The following is a 26,496-nucleotide window of genomic DNA, read 5'->3' on the forward strand; positions in this document are numbered from 1 at the left end:
AGTAAGACCCGGTTACTGTCAAGCAAATTCAGGGACTAGAGAGACCCTAGAGAGGGGTTTTACAGGAGCTCTTAATTTCTATGGGGCTGCTGCAGAAGAGTAGGCAGTCTGTGTCATCTTTGTTTACCTTATGCAGTGTCCATCTGCTGAGACAAAATGCAAGCCCTGAGGTATTAAAAAAAGAACGCTGTCAGAGTAGGGGCACTATATCTGTGAGAAATGCTTCACATAGTTTCCAATATCACAAACTCCCCCTGCTTCTATTTAAATCCCTGTAGCTCTCTCCTCTGGAAGTTATTCAGTCTAGGATATTCATTCACTAGGTGGTTACCACAAGAGATAGAGAAGCAGCAGCAGCAGCAGACAGCAACATGCCTCCAGAAGAAAGCCAAAAAGCTATGCCTGCAAAAAGGGCCATCAAAAAGATCCGAACCACCAGCCTAGTAATCAGCTTGGCACGAGGCTGGCAACAGTGGGCAAGCGACCACAACACAAAGCAAGCCCAAGAGCCCCCAGGATGGATGCCCAATGCAGAAGAACCACCAACTGAGCCACCAAAAGAAAGGCTATTATCAAGATGGCCAGTTTCTACTAAGAGCAACCAAGAAAAGGGTGAGGAAAAATCCTCAGGGAAGGAGGCAGTGGCTAAAGGGGATGTAGAAAAAGATTCAAGTGAATCTGATGAAGCTCTCAGAAAGCTTAACATTAAAAGCAAAGAAGTGACCAAAACCGTTGTAAGTAAAGTCTATGAAAGAGGAAATGACATTAGCCTCCTCAGTGATAGATATGAGAAGGATAATGGGAGCCCAGAGATCTGCGGATGCAAGGAGGAGTCAAGTAATTTTGACAAAATCCTTGGTGACAAAATGTCTCCTACAAGGCGAAGGAAGTGCTCAAATCTGGTGACAGAGCTAACCAAGGGTTGGAAACAGATGGAACAAGAGGATAAAGTCCCAGAGTTAGAGATACATAAATGTCGCAGTGACAGCATGGATACGGAGGACAGCGGTTATGGGGGCGAGGCAGAAGATAGACTCCAGCAAGAAGACGCTGACCACATTATGAGGATTAAACGACCCATGCCATCACTGTAAGTGAACAAACACTTCATTAGGGTTCACCAAAATGGTTGTTAGTCCCTGAGGCAGATATAGGTTTCCAGGAGGGAAAGGAAAAAATGGAAGCCAAAATTTTAGTAGCTGGATAAGGGCCAAAGGGAGACTATCAAGTGTTAAGAAAAGGCAGCCCCTCATTTCCACCCTTGATTTAATAACTTCAAACTCACAAAGACATCATGGGACTTAGATCCTTACTCGCACAGCATGAGTAAAATATTCATATTGATTATTGTGATAAATAGTTCACCCCAAAGTCATTGGCTGAAACGTATCTCCATAAACCATGTGATAAAAAAGTTTGAATCTTGAATAGATTCCTAAAAATTGAATTCGCTCTGTGGATAAAGATCAACAGAGAAATGGGCTAAAGTCATTGAATAAATTATTTGAAATGAATAGCATTCCAAACTTTAACAGAAATAAACAAGGAAAAGATTGGAAGGGTCAAGGTCCACCAAAGTTTGCCTTCTAGCCACCAATCACAGGAAATTTATGATTTGGAACACACCCACCTGAGCCAAACAGATGATCGATGCTAGAAGGAAAGACATGACCTGGACAATATTTTAAAAAGCAGCCTCCTTCATGCAAAGTTGTACTCACTTGCAACCATTCCCATGTTAACTTTTCCAGCACTAACACCTATGCATGCACCTGATGGAATGTATATCAACTGCATGCACGTGTTTGTGCTAAAAATATGCACAGTCATTTTGGATACAAACTTGTATGCACAGAAATGGAGGCTGGGTTGAGACTCCTTTGAAACTGAGGGTTTGTCTGCATTACCCGCAGGATCAACGGGCAACAGGGGTTGATTTATCATGTCTAGTCTAGACACAATAAATCGACCGCCAAGCATTCTCCCGTCGACTCCGGTACTCACTGGAGCGAGAGGTGCAGGTGGAGTCAACGGGGGAGAGTCAGCTGTCAACTCACCACAGTCAAGACACCATGGTGAGTAGATCTAAGTATGTCGACTTCAGCTACTTTATTCACGTAGCTGAAGTTACGTAACTTAGATCGATTCCCCCACCCCCAGTGTAGACCAGGCCTGAGATTTGACTCCCACTCTCTTGCATACATGAACACACTTTGGGGGTTGTGGTGGATAATCAATCCCACTGGAACACTGTGGCCGAAATGGCTATGTCAGGACTTGGATGCACAATTAGGGGACTCTCGAGCAGGAATAGAAGGATTATTTTACCTCTGTATTTGACTCTGGTGTGACTGCTGCTGGAATACGGTGTTCAGTTCTGTGTCCTCCATTTAAGAATGATGTCGATAAATGGGAGAGGGTTCAGAGAATGATTAAAGGATTAGACAACATGCCTCACAGTGATAGGCTAAACAGATGGAGCTCATAGAGTCTATCAAAAAAAGATTAAGGGGTGACTTGATTACAGTCAATAAGTTCCTAGATAGGGAACAAATATTTGATAATGAGCTCTTCAGTCTAGCAGAGAAAGGAATAATACGATCCAATGACTGGAAGCTGAAGCTAGACAAATTCAGACTGGAAATAAGGCATACATTTTTAACAGTGATGGTAATTAACCATTGGAACAATTTACCAAAGGTGATAGTGGATTCTCCATCACTGACAATTTTTAAATCAAGACTGGATGTTTTTCTAACAGATCTGCTCTAGGAATTATTTAGGGGAAATTTTATGGCCTGTGTTATAGATGGATGATCACAATGGTCCCTTTGGGTCTAGGAATCTATGAAAAATGCTAAATGTACAGTTATTAAAGAAATCAATTCAACCCTGTGCATGTAAGCAAAAATCACCATAGTGAAGTTTCTGACCACTTTTTTGGCTCCTTTAGCATAAGTGTTTCAGTTGACTAAGGATGGGCTTAAGCTCATGCTTAAAGTTAAGCATGTGCTTAAGTGTTTTATTGAATTGGAACCTATATAAGTTTCTGGATTCTGCTCACTTAAAGTAGGTAAATATAAAATAAATCATCTGAGACAAACAAACTTACAAAAACATTACATTTGCTGCAAACATCATGGTTATAACTCAGAGATATAGAACTGGTCTGATTATTTAGTCAGTCAAGAAAGACACTGTACTTTGGTATTGTTTCTCTATAGAATTGAACATCAAGCATGAATTATCAAGTGTGAAATCCCAGGCATGTCAGAAAAATCACTATAATCAAATCTTACAAAATAACGTTTTATCCGTCAGAAACATTCTGATGTGTAGGAGGTTCCCGTATGTCTGCAAAATGTTGTGAGGAAAACAGAAAGAGCACAATCTGTTATTTAGGTTAAGAATTGCAGCATATTTAACTTTCATTTTAAATATACGTGGAAAGAATTATTTTGAAAAACATACCTCTCCTATAATGAATTAAACAGCAAGTCTAAATCTTAGCACCAAACTGAACTTTAAGTACTATTTCCTTGTAAGGGTTCCTGTTTGAAGATTACAAACAAAAATTGTATGTTAATTTTTGACTCCATGTGTTACCAAAATAATCAGGGGGTTCAAATCCAGATACCGCAATCAGTGGAGAACTCTCATTCATTTCAATACAAACAGGATTTGGCCTACAGAGGTAGCTCCAAGAGGAATAGCAGATTCTGACTGAAATTCCGAGACATGCCCTGACATCAAACAGCTCCTCACAAGGTCTCCCACAGAGCAGACTTTGCAGAAAAAGGCTGCAAACAGTTGGATTGTAGCTTGCCCTTCCAATATAGTCACTTTAATTTCAGGAAAACAAATTATCCACACACCGGAGACACTCCAAGAGGGAAATTGATTTTTATATATATAAATATATAAAAATGTACTTTCTACAAAGTAAATACTACTGTAAACATTTGCCTTACCTGAAGAGCGCTGCATATAGACATAAAGCAAGCTAGACTTGTTTGCAAACCTTACAAGGAAAAAATTTAACAGAGGTGTATAAGCTTCCTTGCTGCCTGTAAGACAGCAATAGAAACTGCTTGGAATAAAAGGAAGAGGGGGAAACAGAGAAAAAGAACTTCCTAGATCAGTGATACTCAGACCTCAGTGGTTGAGAAGCCAAATTAGCAATCAACATGACCCAAAAGAGCCAGAGTAGTGTGAATTAATTGTTTCATTTACGCTCTCATATGAGTGAGAGAGAGAGAGAGAATATCTCACAGGAAAATGACTGATCCATGGGTGGTGGGTATAATAGGTCAGGGTGCCATGGCCGCCAGATCCCCAATTCAGGGGTTTTGGGGACGGGGGAGAGTTTTTATTGTGCCCCATGCAGATTCCAGGGTGGCTGAGGAGGAAGTATGTGCTATTCAGCTTTCTGGGTTCATCAGTAATCTCCCTGGAGTCCAAATACAGTAACTCCTCACTTAGTCATTCTGGTTAACGTTTCATTGTTACGTTGCTGATCAATTAGGGAACATGCTCGTTTAAAGTTGTGCAATGCTCCCTTATAAGGCCATTTGGCAGCCGCCTGCTTTGTCCACTGCTTGCAGGAAGAGCAGCCTGTTAGAGCTAGCTGGTGTGGGCTTGGCACCAGGGTGGACCGGCAGCCCCCCTATCAGCTCCCCGCTCTCCTAAGTTCCCTGTGCAGCAGCCGCCCAGCAGGCTATCAGTTGCCGGCAGTTCAGCTGTCCCTCCCCACATTGCCATGTGCTGCTCCTGCTCCCTGTGCGGGGGGCGGGAAGGTAATGGGGGGGCTGTCAGCGTGTCCCCCTACTCCTGCACCCTGCTTATCCCTTCTCCACATAGAGCAGGGTGGGGACATAGAGAGAGAGCGAGCGAGCTTGGGGCAGCACCTGCTATCTCAACTTCCTAATTGACTTAAAAAGAAATGTTCTTAAGAGTTGGGTCAGCATACTTAAAAGGGCGATGTGCATCTCTCTCTCTTCCCCACACACAGGGTGTGTGTGTCTGTCTCTGTCTGCCATGCTATGTCCCCTCCCTCCATTCATGCTGCCTTGTAGAGTGTGAGGCTACATTAACAACAATGTTTTAACCCTTGAGGGCTCAGCCAAAAGCTAGTTCATCCTTTAGCAGTAAGGCATTCCCTGGGAAATATCCCACCCACCAACTTCACCACCTCAACCAAGCTTCACAATCATCATTGCTGTGTACAGTATTAAATTGTTTGTTTAAAATATATAGTGTGTGTGTGTATATATATATAATACAATACATAGTTTTTAGTCTGGTGAAAAAAATTTCCCTGGAACCTAACCCCCCCATTTACATTAATTCTTATGGGGAAATTGGATTCACTTAACATCATTTCGCTTAAAGTTGCATTTTTCAAGAACATAACTACAGCATTAAGCGAGGAGTTACTGTACTGCAAATACCGCCTTCTCAGCCGCCCCGGAACCTGCATGGGACATATCAAAAGCTTCTTCCAGACCTGAGAGACACTTTTCCCCGCGCCACTTGGGGTCTGGGGAGGGAAGGGAAGGAGAGGCGTGGAGCAGCTGCAGCTGGCCTGGGACTCCTCCAGGCAGGTGGTGGGAGGCTCAGGGTCATGGTGGTCCAGCCACAGGGGCAGAAGGGGTGGAGCTAGGGCTAGCCTCCCCAAAGGGGGGTCCACCCACCGCCCATGTCCTGATCAAGTATTATCATCTTATCAACTAGAGTTGGTTAATAACATGGTAAAAGCATCCTGATTGGTTAATAATTAAATTACACAGTTGTTTAATATCATGTGCTGCAAGGAGTTGCAGGAGATACATTGAAGAGCCACTTGTGGCTCATGGGCCTCAGTCTGAGTATCACTGGCCTAGATTATTCAAGATACCTGGGGTATTTTTTAGCTTCAGCTTATTTTTAACATCACTTTCAAATTCAGCATCTAAGGCTAGGATTTGCAAGAGAGCCTGCAGGATTTAGGGTAGAATTTTCCAAAGTGTACAACTTACTTAGCAGCCTAAGTGAGTTGGGCACTTTTGCAACATTAAGCCTTAGATACCCAAATCCATTAAACATCCCGTGGTAGCAGGACACTGAACTCCCTCAAGCCTCTGAAAATCCCAGCCTAAGAATTTAGGCCCAGATTTGTAAAGGTATTGATGCATTGCTAAATGTAGCATTGTAATGTCCAATGGATTTAGGAGCCTAAAGCTCATTTTTAAAATGGATTTAACAACTTAGGAGCCAAAATCCCATTGACAGTCAGTAGGATTTAGGTTCCTAAATCCATTCTGAAAATATTTAGACTCCTAAATCAGTTAGGCACTGCAATGTTTATTTAATAAGACAACCCCTGCCCCCTCTATTGGAAGAAAGTTCATAGATTCATAGCTTCTAAGGCCAGAAGGTTCTATTGTGATCATACAATGAGGGAGAAAATCCATGAGTGGATCCTTGTAGTTTTCCTCCTGTTGCAGGATTCACTGAGTAAGGGAGCCAGCTGGCCTTGTGTTGCCTTTTCCTCTTAGGAGCCATGTCTCCACTGCCTCGCATTGTGTGTAGTCATCTACACCTATGCCAAGTAAGAGCAGACTGAGTGCAAAACCTATCAAATCAGAATAGAAGGATTTTATACCCACTTTAAACACACTTAGCCTGGACATAAAAAAGCTTCACAAGGCACCAGGGCTGTGGAGAATCAGGGCCAGCGTGTTCATAGTGTATCCGAATCACCATGTCAGAAATGAGAGCCCTGGAAGTAGAGCTGGTGTAATAATGCCAAAACAGATACATTGATCTATCTGCAAACAGACAGATGGACTCTGCTCCACTGCTATCCCTGGGGTCACATCATTAGTTATCTATAAATATCAGCAGCTTTTCATAGAAGTGTTCATATTTCACAAATTTTAGCACAAAGAGAGCTCTAAAAATTCAAACCAGAAGGGCCTTATTCACTGTTCATCTTTCTTCTGTTTCAGTCATCCAATCAGGGAGCAGACCAATACCATGTTATACAGATGACTAATCACGTCCCACAAATAATGAATGGCTAATAGCCAATATGAAACAGTTCTCAAATAGAGGCTGAGAACTGACCAATAATACAAATAAAGTTCATTGTACAGCCTCAGAAATCAGGATCAGTATGTTGGCAATTCACAAACAGGGTGGAAAGAGAATACATTTGCAAAGGGTGTTATCTGCAACTAATAATGTGACCAGCTCTACCTGGAACCAACCCAAATTAAAATGAACTGCTCACTAAAAATAAAATGTAACTGTAGCAAGGAAGTAACTATCTTTCTACTGGGATGGCCTGAATCTCTCTAATACCTTATATGTCAAATATTAATGCAGTTACCTGGGAAAACAGAAGATTAACCATAAATACTAAGGTGTAAATGGGTAAAATAACACCTTTTATAGTACTTACAGCTGTCTGCCTTACTGAAATCTGTTTGGAAAGAATAATTTTTTTGCATTTATAATGCTGCTTTTAGGATTATATTTTTTTAAAATCCAGTCATATATTTCACTTTAAATTTATATTCTTGGAACATACCATAAAACCTGCTATTTTTGTTAATAATTCAGTTTTGCTTTAACAACCCCACACTTATTTTTTGGTTTTTTATTTGTTTGGTTTTAAATAAGGCAGTCTTCTGTTTCCCCTCTAGGTTTCAGTGAGAACACACAGTGCCAGTAATTATTTCTCACATCAGCACCCACATCCATGCCAGCTGTAACTCTAGCTGGAGTCAGACTGATCTCCCAGCAGACTGCATGCAAATTCTACGTGCTGGGATGATAATATTTAGTCTGTACCTAGAAACAAAACTGGTGGTGCATGAGTAAAATGAAAACTGCCACACTGAAGAAAACAGTGTTGACGTTCTCATGCATTAGGCAACCAAAGAAACAGAGGGAAATGACAGCACAGATCACGCAAAGGACAACATCCCCTTAGACATACAGAACGCATTCTTGCAAATACGCCTTATTATTATTATTACTGAAAACGTGGTAGTGTCCCAAGGGCCCAGTTTGGATCAGGGAACCATTGTGTTAGGCGCTGTACAAACACAGAAGATGACATGTTCTCTGCCTCAAGCAGTTGACAACATATGAGAGAGAGGGAGAGGCTAATCTGAAAAAATAAACTGGAAGTCAGTGTATTTACTGGTTAACGCCTCAAGAAAGTAGACCGTGGGGCAAATAGAAATGTGAAAAGCAGGAAGGGTTAAACTGTATGAGGCATGTAGAAGAGGCAAAGTGAGAATTAGATTATCCCTAGCCAAGTAGGGTTTGAGAGTAAAAAATAAATGTGAAATAAAGTGGTGCTAATAATCTAGGCATCTTGGGAAAAGATTAGAATGGAAAGGCGGTAACAGTATTTGGTTAGAAAGGAGGATTAAAGAGCTAGGTAGGAACAGAAAACGCAGGAGACAAAGTAAATAAAAGAACAATCAGAGAATGCAGAGTTCAACAATGCTGCCTCCTTCACTTCTCCTGGTCCCAGGAAATTGCTGCCACAGGAGTTTTGCAGAGCTCCACAGGGAGTAGGGAGGACACAAGCTAAGCATATGAGTAAGGGAAAACCACTCTCAGTGTATGTCTACTCATCAAAGAAAACCCACTGGCTTGTGGGGCTCGGGCTGTGGGGCTGTTTCATTGCTGTATAAACCTCTGGGCTCAAGCTGGAGCCTGGGCTACTGGGACCCTGTGAGGGTCCCAGAGCCCGGGCTCCCACGCAGGCCTGGAAGTCTATGCAGCAACATAGCCTCTTTATTGAGAGTTGGGGAAGTGGTCAGTCAAGGAGCCCGATGGGGGCCACGGCTGGGCAGGATGTTTTGTGTGGGGGCTCGCTTCCAAACAGGACAACAGAACAATAACTCAGAGTCAAAAGCTCACCAAGTTCTCTCTGCTGACCTGGCAACAAGCTGCACAGCTGGTTTGCTGATAGTACTGCAATGTAATATTGTAACACTCTTCTGCCAGACCTTCATCTTACACACACACAATATTCCATGATTGCAAATTAGAGGGAAACAAAATAGTGCTTTACATCATTATGGCCCTGACTGTCCTGTGTTTTACACCACATCACTGGTGCAACTGACTTTAAAAAAATCAACCTAATTGGCCCAGGGAGATCACACCCCAGGTGTCCTCCAGTGGCATAGAAGTGAGATAGGGGCTTTTACACCCATCACCCTTTCTCTCCTCTGCCCCTGCTCTGCTGGTAGAGGTGTCATTGGGGAGAAGCGCCTGTGGATGGGATACTTGGTTGCATTTTGGCCCCATTGGGCCATTGCGGCCAGGTAGGTTAGAGCTGCCCTCAGAGTAGTAACAGCATCAGGGGATTTAAACCATCTTGTACATTTGCCCTGATTTGCACTCTGCAATATGACTGCATCTCAGGACTTGGCCCAATACCTAGGAATGACATTGTAGCCATGGATGTTTTTAGCAAGTTCAAGGTTGAATGGGATTAGTGAGTAGTCAGGGCAACACCTTCCTGCCCTTTGGGCCTTTGAAAATCTAACTAAATGAGCTAAAAATGTTGGGTCACATGTTTTATTTGGGGCTTACTCCAATGAAAAGTAAGTATTTTCCTATTGTATGGGATAGTAGATTCTTACATTGACATGCTCCTCATCATACTTGTCTTATACTTATGCACACTGTTGTATTAGTTAAATCAAAATTGACTGAAAGGGGCAGATTTTCAGACACTGGCCCCATTTTTTCCATCATGAATAGCAGTGGGTGCCACTTTTGTACTTGCAATTATTGGCACTTCAAATTTAGTTCACTTCAATTTCTAGGCCCTTGATGAACTGACAGGAACAGGGAGAAGGATAGCTAAGTGAGCAAGTAAATTGGAGAGGTAATTGCATTCACTCTTTTGCACCCACAGAGTGGGTTAATGCTGGGCAGAAAATGTGGCTAACAAAATTGAGATCCAACATATAAGTTGGGGTCTTATGCAAGATCAGCCTGGCAATGAATGTGTTGCTTTTAAATACAAAATTGATAGATAAATGTAATGCACCTATACTGAAGAACTAACTTTAGAATTAGTAAAAATGTGCCATCTAGTGGTTAGTACTCTGGACTGGAAAAAGTTGCGTCTTACAAAAGAAAACAGTAAATAGCACAAATGAGCCCCTAAAAGTGGTGAAATGAAAAAAAAATCAAGCCCCATTTTTGTTTCTTTTAGTGCAAGCAGGTTTACAGAAGAACTAAGCAGCAAGACCCACAGGAAATACAGTCCTGTTAATGCTCTGAAGGGCAGATGGCAAGAATGGGCAGACCAGCATGTGATAACGCAAAAGCTGAATCCTTTCAGTGAGGAATTTGACTACCAGCTGGCCCAGTCGACACGCCTGCACAAAGGAGATAAGGGCTATGGTCGTCCTAAAGAGGGAACTAAAACTGCTGAAAGGGCCAAGAGAGCGGAGACTCACATTCACCGGGAGATAAGAGATATGTGCTTTATCATTGCAACAATGGCTCAGCTGAGGCACGATGGCAAGATCCAAGTCACCTTTGGGGAACTCTTTGACAGATATATCCGTATTTCAGACAAGGTTGTTGGGATTCTCATGAGAGCTAGGAAACATGGGTTGGTGGACTTTGAGGGAGAAATGCTATGGCAAGGCAGGGATGATCATGTCATAATCACTTTATTGAAATAAATGTACAACCGATTATGGTAAAACTTAAAATACATCAATTTTTCCATTGCTGCCAGTTACCTCACCATTAAATAGTCAACGTTTTGAATATAGGAATTTACCATGCCATCGGAAAGATACTTAAAATTTGTTCTAGGGACTTTTTTATAGTTATGCCTCTGATACCAAGCATCCTTTTGCTATCCCCTTTGTATTGTGCCCTCTACCAACAGAGTTTGCAACACTATAAAGTTATTTCCTACTCAGACAAGGATGGATGTTGAAGAACTGAAGTGAATACATGTATTGAATGCACCAAAATAAATGTAAAAGCCTAATGGCAGCAAGACAGCTCCACCTCAATCCCAACCCTGAGTTGGTTTCATGTACAAGACTTCCCCCACCCTAAATTAACTTAGATGGGATTTTTGGAGTTATGAAGCGTGTTGGATCAGGAACCAACTGAGAATATGAACTTTAATGTGCAACCTATTAAATTGACCTTTCAGTCCTGTCCTATATTTCATAATTAAGTCACTAAAAATCTATTTAAGGGCATACAAATTGAATTTGAATGTACAGTCATCTGCATTTACGACTAAGGTATAGGATATACCACAGTCATTTCCTATTCTAAGTATAACAAAACACTACTGCAGACACCATGGTGTAGTAACTAACTGACAAATGTTGATGTTTTAATGGTGAGCACTGTATTTGTGATGTTTTCCCTTACATTTCATACACAAAGTAAGATAAAGCTGCTCTCTTGCACAAAGATGGCTTTATATTTAAGACTGAGAAATGGATGGAATGGTGGCATACATCCCCTACAGAAAAATATTGAACACAAGGCAAGACTTGAATGCATAGAGGATAAGGAAATTCATGAAAATGACTGCATATTAGTATATAGAAATGATTTCCTATTCAATACATCTATAGCAATAAAGGGAAATTAACATACAGCACATAATTCCAGGAACAAGTAGAGAATAAGTGTACGGTGCTAGACACTTGTAAACAGCTGCATTACAGAAAATGTACAAGATCAAGATGCAGGAGTAGCAACGGTAGGGACATTTTCCAGTAGACAGAGCCTACTTCTGTGAGTGAGGAACACGAGCAATATTTTTTCTAATTAAAGAGAACACGTCGTCTGTGTATTCAGAAAGCCAGTGTTTCATAAGATGTTTTACAGAATATGGGCCTAATTCTACAACCCTTATTCATGTTAGGTTGTTCCAATGAAGTCCATGGCACTATTTCAGCCCAAGCAACATTCAGTGTGGGTAAAGATTTCAGAATTCAGCAATGTATGTTTTAGAAAAAAGTTTAAAATGGTGTTTCTACACTACGTACCTCACTTCTATGCTGTACTATAGTATAGATTTCTATATTGCGTATAATGCTTACTGGATTATATAGACAACAGCTTTTCAAGATTATTACTATGTAAATTTCACACAAAATATACTATCGCCAGAATAAAATGTTCATTTAGGAGGAAAAAAGTTTGGGCAAACAATTTACATACAGTTAAAAATGAGAACCCAAATGGTTTCCTTTAATAAGTTTCTTTCAAACTGAAAGATCAAACATCTTCTTGCAGAAGAAAAGGGTATCCGTACATTTTGCCTCAATTTGGTAAACCAAGAACTGTTAACTTAGCATTAAAACACAAATACTCCAGTTTGAACTTCCTGGTAGGCATATTTTTTGTATGCAAATAAAACAGACCTCAAATTTTTACAGGCAAATAATTTAAGAACCAAATAATAATATGCTCCTACAGTACAATCTTGTTCTAAAACAATATGAACACTGTAAGCAAGGTAACCGATTGTTAAGTTAGCCAAGATAAAAACGGGTATTACATTGCAGGTCTGATCCAATAGCCTTTTTGGTGACAATGCTACTACTCATGCAAATAAGAGCTGCAGGACCAGGCTCGAATTTGCAGATAAATATTGTGATATGAAATGTTGTATGTATAGGTTCTTGCATTACCCTCCCAGGTTCTTAATAATTAAATAGGTATAGTGGTATTCCTATGAAGTCATTTGCCTGTTGTCCTTTAGAAGGCTGTCAAAACACAATACCTGAATGACAAATAAAGTGCTAATTTGAGTACCAGCGCTTGCTTATTTTTTCGACCCCTACTTAGAAGAGAAACATGTTCATTCACATATTGTCTGATATATTAAACAGACCATTTTAAAATGTGAACTTCCCCTGCTCCAAGCCACTACCCTGTTAGATACTCATCCTTGCGCTAACATCAACGGATCTGTTATAATGGGATATTCATAGCAGCATACATCCAAGCTGGGAAGCAGCATCATCCTTTAAATAGGATACCCAAAACAAGATAGGTTATATTTGCATATCTTGTACAGCTTCCCCTGGACACTATGGCATGGAGAAAGCTTCTGTCAAAAGAAAGGAAATTACATTGGCTAGGACTGGATGACTAATATGCAGTTAGGTGAAGTTATGAATTGATGGAGACCTGATTACTCTACCCTAAGACTGAGGGTTTATCTTCACTATGGGGGTAAGTCGACCTATTGTATGAAGAGCTACAAAAGGATCTCTCAGAACTGGGTGACTGGGCAACAAAATGACAGATGAAATTTAATGTTGATAAATGCAAAGTAATGCACATTGGAAAACAATCCTAACTATACATATACAATGATGGGGTCTAAATTAGCTGTTACCACTCAAGAAAGAGATCTTGGAGTCATGGTGGATAGTTCTCTGAAAACATCCACTCAATGTGCAGCAGCAGTCAAAAAAGCGAACCATGTTGGAAATCATCAAGAAAGGAATCGCTAATAAGACAGAAAATATACTGCCTCTGCATAAATCCATAGTAGGCCCACGCCTTGAATACTGCGTGCAGATGTGGTGGACCCATCTCAAAAAAGATACTGGAATTGGAAAAGGTTCAGAAAAGGGAAACAAAAATTATTAGGGGTATAGAACGGCTTCAGTATGAGGAGAGATTAATAAGACTGGGACTTTTCAGCTTGGAAAAGAGGCGACTAAGGGGGGATACAATGGAGGTCTATAAAATCATGAGTGGTATAGAGAAAGTAAATAAGGAAGTGTTATTTACTCCTTCTCATAACACAAGAACAAGGGGCCACCAAATGAAATTAATAGGTAGCAGTAAGTATTTTTTCATGCAATGCACTGTCAATCTCTGGAAACTCCTTGCCAGAGGATGTTGTGAAGGCCAATACTATAATGGGGTTCAAAAGGGAGCTAGATAGATTCATGGAAGATAGGTCCATCAATGGCTATTAGCCAGGATGGGCAGGAATGGTGTCCCTAGCCTCTGTTTGCCAGAAGCTGGGATTGGGTGACAGGGCATGGATCACTTGATGATAACCTCTCTGTTCATTTCCTTTGGGGCACCTGCCATTGGCCACTGTCAGAGGACAAGATACTGGGCTTGATGGACCTTTGGTCTGACCCAGTATGGCTGTTATGTTGTATTCTGTTAATTCAGAGATCAAAAGAACATCCTGGTATTTAAATGAATTGTAAACATGGGATTTCTCTGTATTCATCTCTCTTTGAAATGTATAGCAAGTCATCTGTGAATGGTGGAGAAACAAGCAAATTGCCTTATGTTAATTCCTATAGCTAAGTACCAGTGATGGACCTCCTTCAAAGTCATCCTACTTACCTTTTGTTCCCAGAGGAATTTCCAACTTGTCAAAGAGGACATAAAATTGTATAAAAGAACCTTGGGTCCTGATTCTGTCATCTCAGATCTGCTTAAGCTTCATCAGTGGACGTTTGAGGCGCAAGACTGAGGTTCCAGTTATGCTGGTACACCCTAAATATGAGATTTGAACACTGAACATTAACCTTTGAACTGTTTCTGAAAGAACTCTTTGCAACTATAAAGCTCACCATCTCTGCTATGAATCTGAACCTCAGTGAATTGAACTCATCTGTATGTATATTAATCTTTAAACCATACTCTCTCTTTTGTGTTTTAATAAATTTTAGTTTAGTTAATAAGAACTGGCTGTGGCATGTATTTGGGTAAGATCTGAAATATTCATTAACCTGGGAGGTAATGTGTCCGATCCTTTGGAATTGGTAAAACCTTTTATTTTATATGATGAAAAAGGATGTTCAGAAATCATCATATTTGGCTTAGATACCTGGATGGAGGCTTTAAGGGAATTGTGTTGTTTGGACTTCTGTGTAACGAGTAAGGTAACAAAGAAGCTGTTTTGTGCTGGCTTGGTAAATCTACGTATTGGAATATCCACCAGCTTTTTGGGGGTTGTCTGCCCCATTCTTTGCAGTTTACCCTAATTGAGTGACCACAGCTGGCCCCCACTGGGACCCCGTTACAAATGTGCTTGGGGAATAAATGCTATTACAGTAGTAAGGACTACCTGTCTGAATGATAATTACAATACTGATTCTTGTTAGAGAAAGCTACCAACTTAAAAAAACTTCCACTTCATTTGACTGGAGAGAATAGCCATCAGGAGGCCTACTCTAATGGACAGGAAGTATGACGACACCTCCAGTACAGGTTCAGTGGTTGTGCTCTATGACCTTGCAGAGTTGGGACAGGATTAGTGTTATAAAAAAGCATTTAATGTTGGGATTTGTACAAAGCATCTTTTCTTTAACCTGCAGAACACATTATACTGCAGATACTTGACCTTTTTTTACTTGGACACTCATACATCTAAAATAAAGCCCTCCTGGGGGAACACAAGGCTATGTTCCACTGGTTTAATAAGGTACTTAAACTATGGAATTTGCACCAGACAGCAAAATAAGTTCTATTTGTTGACTTGTCTTCTGAGGTCCATGGGAACACTGATCACTTCATCCACATATTCATTTTAAAGCTGCCTGGTCTCAGATAGAGGATTGGTCCTGCAATAGCAGACCACCTCTGTGAGATAGAGACATCCAAAATACTGTTGTGAGAAGCAGTTGAAGAAGTGGGAAGACATATATAGCAGAGCCCTCATCCAGCTTTCCCAGGTGGATAGCTGGGAACTGATTTGTCTGAGCATCTCATCTGACGAGCCAAAGCCTCCTATGCCTACTTGAAACAGATCTGCCTCCCCACCTCCTTTTCTAGGGAGAAGTTCTTAGCCCACAGAATTTTTTAGATGGACAGGAAGTATACTTGCAATCCTGCCTACTCATGTTAGCAGTGCTTATAAACGCATAAGGGGGTATTTAGCATGTCAGATGTTTCATACTGCTTTATTTCTGTTGCCTTTACTTTTCATGCTGAAAATAGGCTGAGACAATGCCTGCCTGGACTTGGCTGTCTGTGAAGGACCTGTATAGTCAGCTCAGCAGGCTGCTCTTTCAGGTAAGAATCTTCCACAGGTAGATGAGGAGGTTACTCACCTTGTGCAGTAACTGAGGTTCTTTGAGATGGTTGTCCCTGTGGGTGCTCCACTTTAGGTGTCTTGGCGCCCTGAGCTTATAATCGGAGATTTGTAGGAGCAATGCCCCTAGTTGGCCACGCACGTGTGGTAGCCATCTCGCACTGCTCCGAGTGGTTACCCACATGCGCAGCCAACCGTTCCCCAGTTCCTTCTCTACCCCAGAGGATCGACATGAAACTCTGAAGTAGAGGGGAGGGAGCGTAGTGGAGCATCCACAGGGACAACCACCTCAAAGAACCTCTGTTACTGCATAAGGTGAGTAATCTTCTCTTCTTCAAGGAGTGTTCCTGGGGGTGCTCCACTTTAGGTGACTGTAGAGCAGTGCCCCTCAGTGGAGGGGAGGGGCTTCAGAGTTGAAGCCTCCCTGTTGTGGCCTTTTTTAGGAACAGAGTCCTTAGTAGCTGTTTTTAAGGAGGATCCCATGTCTGAGGTGGCTGTTGGCCCGGAGGTGTCCTGGACTCTGGGTTGGAGGCTGGTCTGAGGGATTTCTCCATCATCAGGAGTTTCAACTGGAGATCTCTAGCCTTCCCTGTCTTAGCTGTCAGTTTTTTGCAGCGGGGACACTTTTGAGATGTGTATTTCCCGCAGGCAATGGACACACTGCAGATGGCCCTCAAGAGACCAATATAGACAGTCTGCAAGTGAGACAGTGTTTGAAGCCTGGAGAGCCAGGCACCTCTGAGAGACTGGAATGGGAATAATCCCGTTATGCCTCTTCTGTCATTGGGAGTTACCCGCCTGAGGCAGGGAAAAGGAAAGAATTTTTTTTTAAATAGTTAAAGGAAGAGAGGGTCAAGTTGATGATCACTTTAGATAAGCTATTACCAGCAGGAGAGTGGGGTGGGAGGAGGTATTGTTTCATGGTGTCTGTGTATATAATGTCTTCTGCGATTTCCACAGTATGCATCCGATGAAGTGAGCTGTAGCTCACGAAAGCTCATGCTCAAATAAATTGGTTAGTCTCTAAGGTGCCACAAGTCCTCCTTTTCTTTTTGCGAATACAGACTAACACGGCTGTTACTCTTAAAGCTGTGAGGGCGCTGCTGTCGTTCCGACTGAAGCCAAAGGCGGAAGAGAAGGAACTGTTGGCTGCGCATGTGGGGTAACCGCTCAGAGCTGCACGAGATAGCTGGGGGGGCACTGCTACTACAAATCTCTGATTAGAAGCACAGGGCACCAAGACACCTAAAGTGGTGCACCCACAGAGACACTCCCCAAAGAGCAACTGATTCCTAAAGCACCAGGGAAAACAGCCACATTTATTTTCAGTCCAGGATGGGCTCCACAGAAGCTCTTCCTCTCTCAGTTGCATGGAAACCACGTGGGCTAGATGGGTCTGCATTTCTCCTGTGACCTCAGAAGGGAGTGTACGTGGAGGTGCCTGTTATAGAGGTGGTAGCCCAGGGAGGAAGCTAGGCCTGAAGGCCCCGTGCCATCATCTCTATTAATGACAATGTCTGTGCTATATCTGGTGGTCTCCATCCATGACTTGCAGGGAAGGGAAGTGACTGAGTTCTGCTGTCAGAGCCGTGGCTTCTGGTGCAGCCTACAGGGACTCAGACAGGATCTTTGAGCTGATGCACTGCCCTCCTGGTTTCAGTGTCCTCATAAAAAATGAGGATTCCTGCCCCACAGCAAGCAATTCCAATTCTGCCAGGCTCCTTTGCAGCTGCGGGTCTGGGGTCGAGCCAAACCCAGCCAGCTGGGCTGTATGGGAAACAGCGTCCCACCCCCAGAGATGCCAACCCCCCTGCCATGAGTCACTCGATAAGAGGGATGGAGAGGAGAGACAGCCCTGGCTTCTCTGGTCATGGCTCGCTCCCTAAAGCATGCAAGGCACCAGCCACTGGAAATGCCTCCGAAGGGGAAATGGAGCTGAGGGGCGATCTCCCCAAAAGGCAAACAGCCTAGTGACACTGTTGGGAATTGGATCATCATGGCTTTGAGCCAAACTCAGCAGCAACAGTGATTACTATTACCTTTACTTTGCTCTTTTGTTCTCACCATTTCAATTCAACACAGCCTTCTAATTCCCCCTTTGCCCCCCATAATATCCAATTTAGATGTTTACCTGTTATCTTGGATAAAAGCCATAACTGATTGCAAATACCATTCATAAACTCCCACAGCGGCAACCACCCAAATCCGCTGAACATGTAACATCTTCATGCAGCACTCAGAAATAATCTACTTTAACATTTCTTCACAGTTTTAGAATTCAGAGACCCTAAGGATTGTGTCAATAAAGCTACTTTAATATTCTCATATTACTGAATACAGTAAATGCTTTCTCATGGTTAGTGTTACTTGCCCTATTTACCCCAGCATGAAGGACACCATAAAAAGTCCTCAGGATCATACAAGTCCTTAAGTTGTTTTCTTTTTTCCTTTGTGAGAAATATTTATTTACCAAATGTCCTTGAGACAAACTGGGAGGGAGATGCTTTATGTGGATCCTCTGTATTGCAGTGACTTTAACCCACAAAGACTACCTGAAATACAGGAAATGAGTCTTTCTGAATATTAAAAACCAAACAAAAATCTGCCTGCAAACCACCCCACAATCTCTAGTTGTTCCAATGTATTTTTACTGTTACTCCCCTATGAAACTCATTTTAAATAATGGGTCACTAAACATTTGAGTAATCAATAGGTTATCTAAGTTTTTCTATAAAATAGCTGAATAGTTGATTTCCTTGCCACTAATACCCATACTTACTTTCAAAAATTCCTTCCCTCTCCATTTTATGTTTTCTTCAACTTTATAGATGCCTACAAGAGTTATTGCCCAGATACTTAACATTAAAACCTTTTAACCCCAGGCATGAAGAGTGACAGAACAGCAGCATCAAAACATACTTACACATCTATCTTCTGTGAAATGTTTTATTGGCTGGAGATGTATTTTAAATTATACAAGTTTCTTCCTGATGCATGTAATTTCATGCCTCTCCTGCCCTTCCCCCGCACCCCCCCGTTGCTCTTTCAGTTTTGAGAGCCATGTTCCCAACAGACTGAGTTCCTTCTCTGGTTCCAAAGGCTTTTCATTTGCAGATGTGCTTCACTGGGGATCAACAGATGAGCATAAATAGAGACAACATGTGAATAAACAGGGCCTTCATGGAGATTTGTAAGTTGAGGGAAGACCATACTAACATTCAGTGACAAAGCAGCATTTAAAATTAGATGCTGATGTAGCTGATAAGACCTGGGACTCTTGATGCAATGTATATCTCAACAAACATCAACTCATGCACTGAGCTTATAATATTGAGAGGTGATACAGATTTTGATCTGGCACTAGACTCATTCAAAATCCAATCTATAAAATGGATTCTCTCTTCCATCTATGTCAAGCCTCAGTTTCTTGTAATCACTGGAGCAATGAGGTTCTTGGCAGTGAGGTGGAAGGGAACTATATCCTGTAAAATTCCTGGTGAGACTGAAGCAAGGAGACATTTAAAGGTCAGAACAAAGATCTCTTTGGTGTGGTCAACACACAGCTGCACAGATTTTAAACTGTTTAAAATAATGCCTTTAGTTAAAGACATTATTTTAAACAGTTTATCTGAAGTCTGTGCAACCATGTGGATACTCAAATTTAAACCTGATCTATATCAATATAACCAGTTTCAAACTGATGCAAATGTGTCCATATACAGGTTTGCACCAGTTTAATTAAATTGGTTCAACTTTGTGTTTAGACAAACCTTGTGTTGTATCCTGTTAGAGAATGTTGTTTTCCCATCATTAAATGCCTCTGGGGAGACTTTAACTAGCCACTAAAGCTCCCATAAACTCAAGGTACTTTGACTTGTGTTTCAAGGCCTTTGATGTAGCTTAAATTTTCTGAACATAGAGTTGTTAATGCTTGGGAATTTGGCCTCAAATTGAAAAAATTCAATCAGGTGCCAAATTCCCAGGAGAATAACTCAGCCCTAACATGCAGGAGAGAGAGAGACCTATTTATTACTGGAAGAATATACATAATTTTATATCAACACATGTGCTCTAAGTCAATTATTCCATATTTAAATGAGCTATACTAAAATCAGAAGTCTAATTCTGCAATTAAAAGAATCAGAGATCATACAGCAGAAGGAAAAAAAGTGTTCTAGAATGCAGCACCTGAACTTTCAGGAGAGCAGGAACTGACAGTGTTTTGAGGAGATGTGTTACATAGACTCCTTAAGGTAAATACAAAAGAAATATAAAAAAAACCCTGCTCTTCACTCTCAGTATCATACACTTGAAAGTTATATGATACTGGTATGCGAGTTTATAAATATTTACTCTTCCCCCCAGTTCCAAAAACTGGAAGAAACTATTTAGTTACATTGTAGAGCATCATAATATACCAAAATTAAAAAGTGGTATAGAGAAAGTCCTACATTCAGGAAGTTACTGTGAAAATAGCAATAACTGACCATTTGTAGAAATAAATTCAAACTCAAGTTTAATTTTACATGTATTTAGATTTATTTGCTATATATCACTATGACCTTATAGTACTTGAAATCCATTACAGGATTGTTTATAGTTAGTCTTGACTCCACAAAGACAATAATACTGCTGTGGAAGACCAATGGGGAGAAAAGCCATTTTAATATATTTACAGTTCCTTATTTTTGTAAACATTTAATCTACATACTGTACTAAGCTCTAACAAGGGTAAAGAGCTATACATAGAGACAGGAAATGGGGCCCTGTATTTCTATTCATATTGCGCATTAGCATATTATAGATAAAGCATCTGCCCTTTTTCATTACCACAGCAGTAATCTTTCTTCAGATAAGTTTTTAAAACTTTTCAAAGAACTAAATATATTGAAATACTATACAACTACATCTATTTAAGCCAACCCATTTGGCTTTTATTCCATTTCTAGAATAATTTAAAGTGCTATAAGCAACCCGTTAATCAACACTTTTCTATAATAACAAAAACTACTTTTAAACATTAATTTACAAGATAATATACAATGTTCATCTGGAACAGCTGAAATTTCAGCACAAAGTCAGTCACTGTCACACTTATAACAGCAAGTTTTTTGCATAACATAGAATAGAAGCTTTGAAAATAACTTTTGTTGAGCTGTTATTGCCACAATGGCTTATCAGTTTTCCTACAAAAGTGAACAAGAGCTACCGGTACTGTATTCTAGCCTGTCATTTTTTTGAGGTCACATGACAGTAAATTTGCATATTCCACAAGTCTACTGAGTTACAATATTGTCTACCTATAGTACGTTACCCCATTTTATCAGAGCTGGTGCTAACTGTAGTTTACAACATAAATCCACTCAAAAACATCACAACTATTTTTTTCTTTTGGACAGGAATAAGCTATGTTCTTGGAGTTGATGTGCTACAAGGCTACAACAGTATAACTATAAAACAGTATATATGTGACACTTTATGTTGAAGAAAAATGCATCAATTTCATAGTCTTGGTATGCATAATGCCCTACTATAGCTACAAATTTGTTCACTGCATTTTACTTGATTCATCCATTAAACACAGAGGAACTATCACATTCTCACATTCCCTTGCTGTTTTATGTTTTTACCACATAGCTCAATGCTGTCCTCATTTGTCCCAAACCTGCAGATCATTAACAGCATGTGCAAAATACTTTTAATACAATCAGCACGCAACTAGAGCTTTTACTATATGATGTAACTGACATGTATTTTCTAAATTGGACATTAGTAAAACAAGTGGCACAACTGAATTTGGATGAATTTTCTAACCAGGACTAAGGGTAATGGTATGCTCCAATATGGAATGCTAAACTTCTTGTCTAGCAGTGGCACCATGTGAATTAATCAACGAGTGGTCTGGGCCAGTGTTTGCAACATTGCTGTCAAATCATCATACTCAAAACTTTCCTCTTATACAGGCCCTGAAGGGGGAGCTCAATTCAGAGATACAGTTTTAAAAGAAAAATAATCTTAATTGAGATACAGCAAAGCAGCCCTAAACCGATCGTAGACAGATGTGTGGGGGAACTGAAGAGAAAAAGGGGTAGACTAACGGACAGATAATTTGGGAGGCTGGCTCCACAACAGCAAGATTAACTTAACTGACATTCAGTTTCAGCCCATGTGGCCTAGACTTATAGCAATATCTTAAACATACAGAAAAGTACAACAACTTTAAATACACTATTTCAAAATTGTATCTGGATCATCATGAAGATAGCTTTAAAACTATAGTATATAAATGCTGTATTCTATTGCTTCTAGGGCTTTTTGAGCTGCACTGATTCATGTCAGGTTTGGGACAATAGCCTGTAGAGACACTTACACACTTATTCAAAAGCCCAGATTTCAATGTCTTGGATAATAAAATCTTCTCTCTTAGAAAGTGTGTGATTCCCAAACGTTTTACAAGAGTGACTTCTTCCGTGGTAGAGATCCCCGTCAAGCCAAAGAGCAAATTCACCCCTAGAACACAGACAAGTTATATAAAAATTAATGAAGGAGAACAAAGTTAACCTTACAAATGCAGTTAGAGTAGCCATAATTATAAATAGGGCTCTGTGTTTCTCACAGAGATTGCAGAAGTCACGGATTCCTGGAGCAGCTCTGCAGCCAGCCACACCAGCCACTGTTGGAGCAGGCCTGTCCCCGGGGACAGCTGCACAACTCTGGGGGCCCTGGGCAACCTGGCCCTGGGGCCTGGCCGAGCAGCGGTCCCAGGACTGGCGGGTGGCTTGGTGGCCCCTGGCTGCAGTTCCAGGGACTCCCCCACAGTAGCAGGCGGCCTGGGGCTCCCCCCACAGCTATTAAAAAGCGGCCCCACAGCTGGTGCCGTGGTCTCCCCTCCTGTTCCCCCCCGAAAGATTCAATCACGGGTATTTTTAGTAAAAGTCACGTACAGGTCAGGGGCCGTGATTTTGTGTTTCTGGTCTGTAACATGTCCATGACTTTCACTAAAAATACCCGTGATCAAATCTCCCCTAAGTCTCCCTTAGATGCAGCTGTATTTGAAGCCATAAGACTTTTTTTTTTTTTTTTTAATGTTTTTAAGCCTCTCGTAGATTCTGCAGAATCTACATTAGATTTATATAATTTAATATTTTAATTACCTGTAGAATAAAATGTCTTTTACAGAAGAATACTCTAGTAATCTAGAACAAAAATGTCTGCACTAGAAGAGCAGAGAGTGATTTTAAAAAAATATATAAGTAAGTTGAAAATATGGGTGCTCCATTAGGGAAAAAAATAAAGATTATGGAACACCATTTCAAGGCTTGCAAGTATTCATGTCCTAGATTTATCAGAAACAGATTTTTCTGACAAAGTATTTCTTGGGCCATATTTGTCAGAGTGCTAGCGTTAGGACATTAACCTGGGACTTTGCAAACCTAGGTTCAATTCTCTGTTCTGCCAAAAACATCTTTTTAAAATTTTAGGCAATTTACTATATATTTCAATTGCCTTGTCATCACTAAATTTTTTTGAATGGTAACATCTTGTATCAGTTTCAGATAAAGTGAGTATGCTGTCAACCAGGACATATCTTGACCTATCAGAGGTAAAAATTTATGTCTTCCATTGCTGAAGCAATGCAAAGGAAGGTCTAACAGTCTAATACATGTACAAGTTGAGTTTATAATGAGCGTTAAATGGTTTTCATATCCGACAACTGATAGATACATACATATATCTATTATTAGCATTAAAGCTTCTTGGGCCTTGAGATTTCTAAAATTAAAATTAATACCAATTTTATAGTGTGTGCACAACATTACACAAAGACCACTGTAATCAATTCTTCACAATGAATAACACTACAAATCATGACTTACCCTCCCCCACCAAAAGCTAAAGAGTCCATGTCTCCTTTAATAAAAAACATATTGTCTCCTGTCCATTTGAAGACCTAATGAAAGTAGAGAATAGCAAGTTAAATATTTGAAAAATTTAATTTTGTGAATATCAAGTGTTCTCTCACTATTTCTGACACAGAAGTCTGCCATGATTCTATGTCAGTGTGAAAATCCACAGATCCAGATTACACAGATATTTAAAGGAGTAAATGGATTAGTTCCAATGAACAAATTCACCTCTAAAATAACGCCTGCATACACTTGTTTAGCCAATCAATCTTTCCAAAGTTAATTTTCATTAACTTTTATCTCAATTACTTCAACTCCATCTTTACTGGTATCCCCAAATATTCCCTAGCCAAACTGCAGCATATGTGGAATGCCACAGCCCTTACTATACCATTAAATTAAAGTGTAAGTATCATCCCAGTTCCTATTAGCTTCTTCTGACTTCACATTCTACCGAGAATACAATTAAAGGTTTGTTTACTCATTGCTCGTCTTTTCAACCTTGTCGCTTCCCACTCCACTGCTCTAACCTTACCCCTAGATATTTTTTCTTGGTAGGTGTAAGTGGGTCTTTATCACCCCTTAAAACATAGCTTCTTGTAGTCAATATTGTTGACACTGTATAATGAATGGTTAAATAAGATGTAAAGGAGTTTTATCTTCTTACCTCAAAATCTGGAGAGAAAGTAAACAGAAAGGTCTCTCCAGTGCCATAAAAGCAGTCACTCACTTTAAAAGGTTCAGAGGCTAGCGCACCAAAAACCTATAGGAGAGAAGAAAAAGTTGAGATCAAAAGTGTAAGAAGAATGCTGAAGCTACACAATCTATACTACACCAACAAAACCTTTATAAGTTTTACTCATGAAATCTTTTTCTTTTATGTGGGTATCTGGCATACTGTTACCACTTTAGATGTAGGTAGATTTGAAATCTGCTTTGGGATAAGCACAGAAACCTCAAGAGATCTAATGGTTCCAACTGTAACGGAAATATTGTAGGCTGTTTTGTGAGGATTTTGGTAGCGAGGGACAGGAAGCAACTGTCAAGCAATTTTTTGCTGACTAATCAGCCTAGACTAAGAAGTGCAAGAATTAAAAATTAAAATCATATGCAAAAAACAACAAAAAACAAGCAAACAAGATACTGGCTGATATTTGTTGTTCCTTTTCTTAAATAGAAAGTTAACCAATTTTTTATTAAACTTTGAGTAAATAATGTCATTCTGTAGCATATTTGTGTTAAACAGCCATCTCCTTTCTCCAATACTGGGTTTGCATTTTAAGTCTCCTCTAAATTAAGTAGGGTCTTGATCTGACAAGATATTGTTTCCTATGGAATCAATAAAGGGACACTATCAGCTTGCATTTTTTAAAAGTTGCCTAAAAATATCAGAACATTTATATCTTTTAAATAGCATACCTACTTTTTTATTATTATTATTATTGTTATTAAATGAAGCATTCTTTTTAAAAGGAAGTTTCTCAAGGTTTTTCTGCTTTCCTGCTAATGTTTAAAAGGAATTTTTTAGGCAGGCCTGAGATCAACCACTAACTAACGTGGTCTGGCCCAATCTTCCCCTTCGTGCATGTTCATGTCGCTTCACTTTCAGCCTCTATTGGTAAATACACTCTTTCAGGGCTTGCGGAGGAATGGTGCCTTAGTGTGCTGTTATGCTAGTATATGAGGTAGTAAACTATGATTAGAACAGTGAAACTCAGTCAAATGGCCTGAGAGAAAACACTGAAAATAAAAATATATTTCTCTAATATTTCAGTTATAATACAATAGAAACTCAGAGTTATGGACACCTTGGGAATAGAAGTTGTTCGTAACTCTGAAGAGTTCCCTAGCTCTGAACAAGACATTACAGACTTCAGACACAGCGGGTTTGGCGATGCAGCTACAGGGGTGTCAGGGCTCTGGGTGGGAGGGCGGGGCATCTGCTCTTTGGGGGACAAGGGCTTGGGGCTTCAGCCTCATAACTCGTTCCCAGCTTCTGCCCTCCCCACAGCTCAGTTCCTGGTTTCGGCCAGGGGGTGCAAGGGTGCACCAGGGCTTGGGGCTTTAGCTACGGGGGGCTGAAACCGGTATTCCTCATAACGAAAGCCTTAAGCCCCAGCGCCCCCCTGCACGGCTGAAGGCAGGAATGGAGCAGCGGGGCTGAAGCCCCAAGCCCCAGTTCTCCCTACAGGTCTAAAACCCTGAGCCCCAGTGCTCCTGTGGGGCAGAAGCCCTGAGAACCCCCTCCTCCCCCAGCTGGAGTTCTGACCCAGTTAATCCTCTAACAAGGAAAATACTGCTTTGTGCAAACTCTTCTAAGGCTATCTTTGCTTGGCCTCTAAACTACCAGGTTCGGCATTTTTGCCAATACGCTAGAGTAGAACCTCAAAGTCACGAACTGACCAGTCAACCACACATTTCATTTGGAACTGGAAGTACACAATCAGGCAGCAGCAGTAAAGTTTCAAAGTTGTATTAAGTCAATGTTCAGTAGTAAATTTTTAA

At 40.7% G+C, this 26,496-nt stretch overlaps 2 protein-coding genes across 16 annotated transcripts in view; one reads left to right on the forward strand and one right to left on the reverse strand.

Annotated features, from left to right (window-relative positions):
- The first annotated feature begins 301 nt into the window (after nucleotides 1-301).
- On the forward strand, nucleotides 302-13,308 carry ABRA (actin binding Rho activating protein). The gene is made up of 2 exons (XM_007056093.3): nucleotides 302-1,090; nucleotides 10,235-13,308. The coding sequence occupies exons 1-2, from the start codon at nucleotides 372-374 to the stop codon at nucleotides 10,710-10,712; spliced, it is 1,197 nt and encodes a 398-aa protein (XP_007056155.2). The 5' UTR covers nucleotides 302-371; the 3' UTR covers nucleotides 10,713-13,308.
- Nucleotides 13,309-20,599: 7,291 nt separating this feature from the next.
- The window catches only part of OXR1 (oxidation resistance 1), a 452,056-nt gene continuing 446,159 nt past the window's right edge, over nucleotides 20,600-26,496 (reverse strand). For all 15 annotated transcript variants that reach the window (XM_043539189.1, XM_043539186.1, XM_043539185.1 and 12 more), the window contains 3 exons: nucleotides 24,659-24,754; nucleotides 23,962-24,035; nucleotides 20,600-22,594 (listed from right to left, as the gene is read on the reverse strand). In XM_043539189.1, coding sequence (XP_043395124.1) covers nucleotides 22,459-22,594; nucleotides 23,962-24,035; nucleotides 24,659-24,754 — 306 coding nt within the window. In that variant the 3' untranslated portion in view covers nucleotides 20,600-22,458. The remainder of the gene's footprint in view (nucleotides 22,595-23,961; nucleotides 24,036-24,658; nucleotides 24,755-26,496) is intronic.

Source organism: Chelonia mydas, chromosome 2 (genome assembly GCF_015237465.2).
Source record: "Chelonia mydas isolate rCheMyd1 chromosome 2, rCheMyd1.pri.v2, whole genome shotgun sequence".
NCBI classification, from domain to species: domain Eukaryota; kingdom Metazoa; phylum Chordata; order Testudines; family Cheloniidae; genus Chelonia; species Chelonia mydas.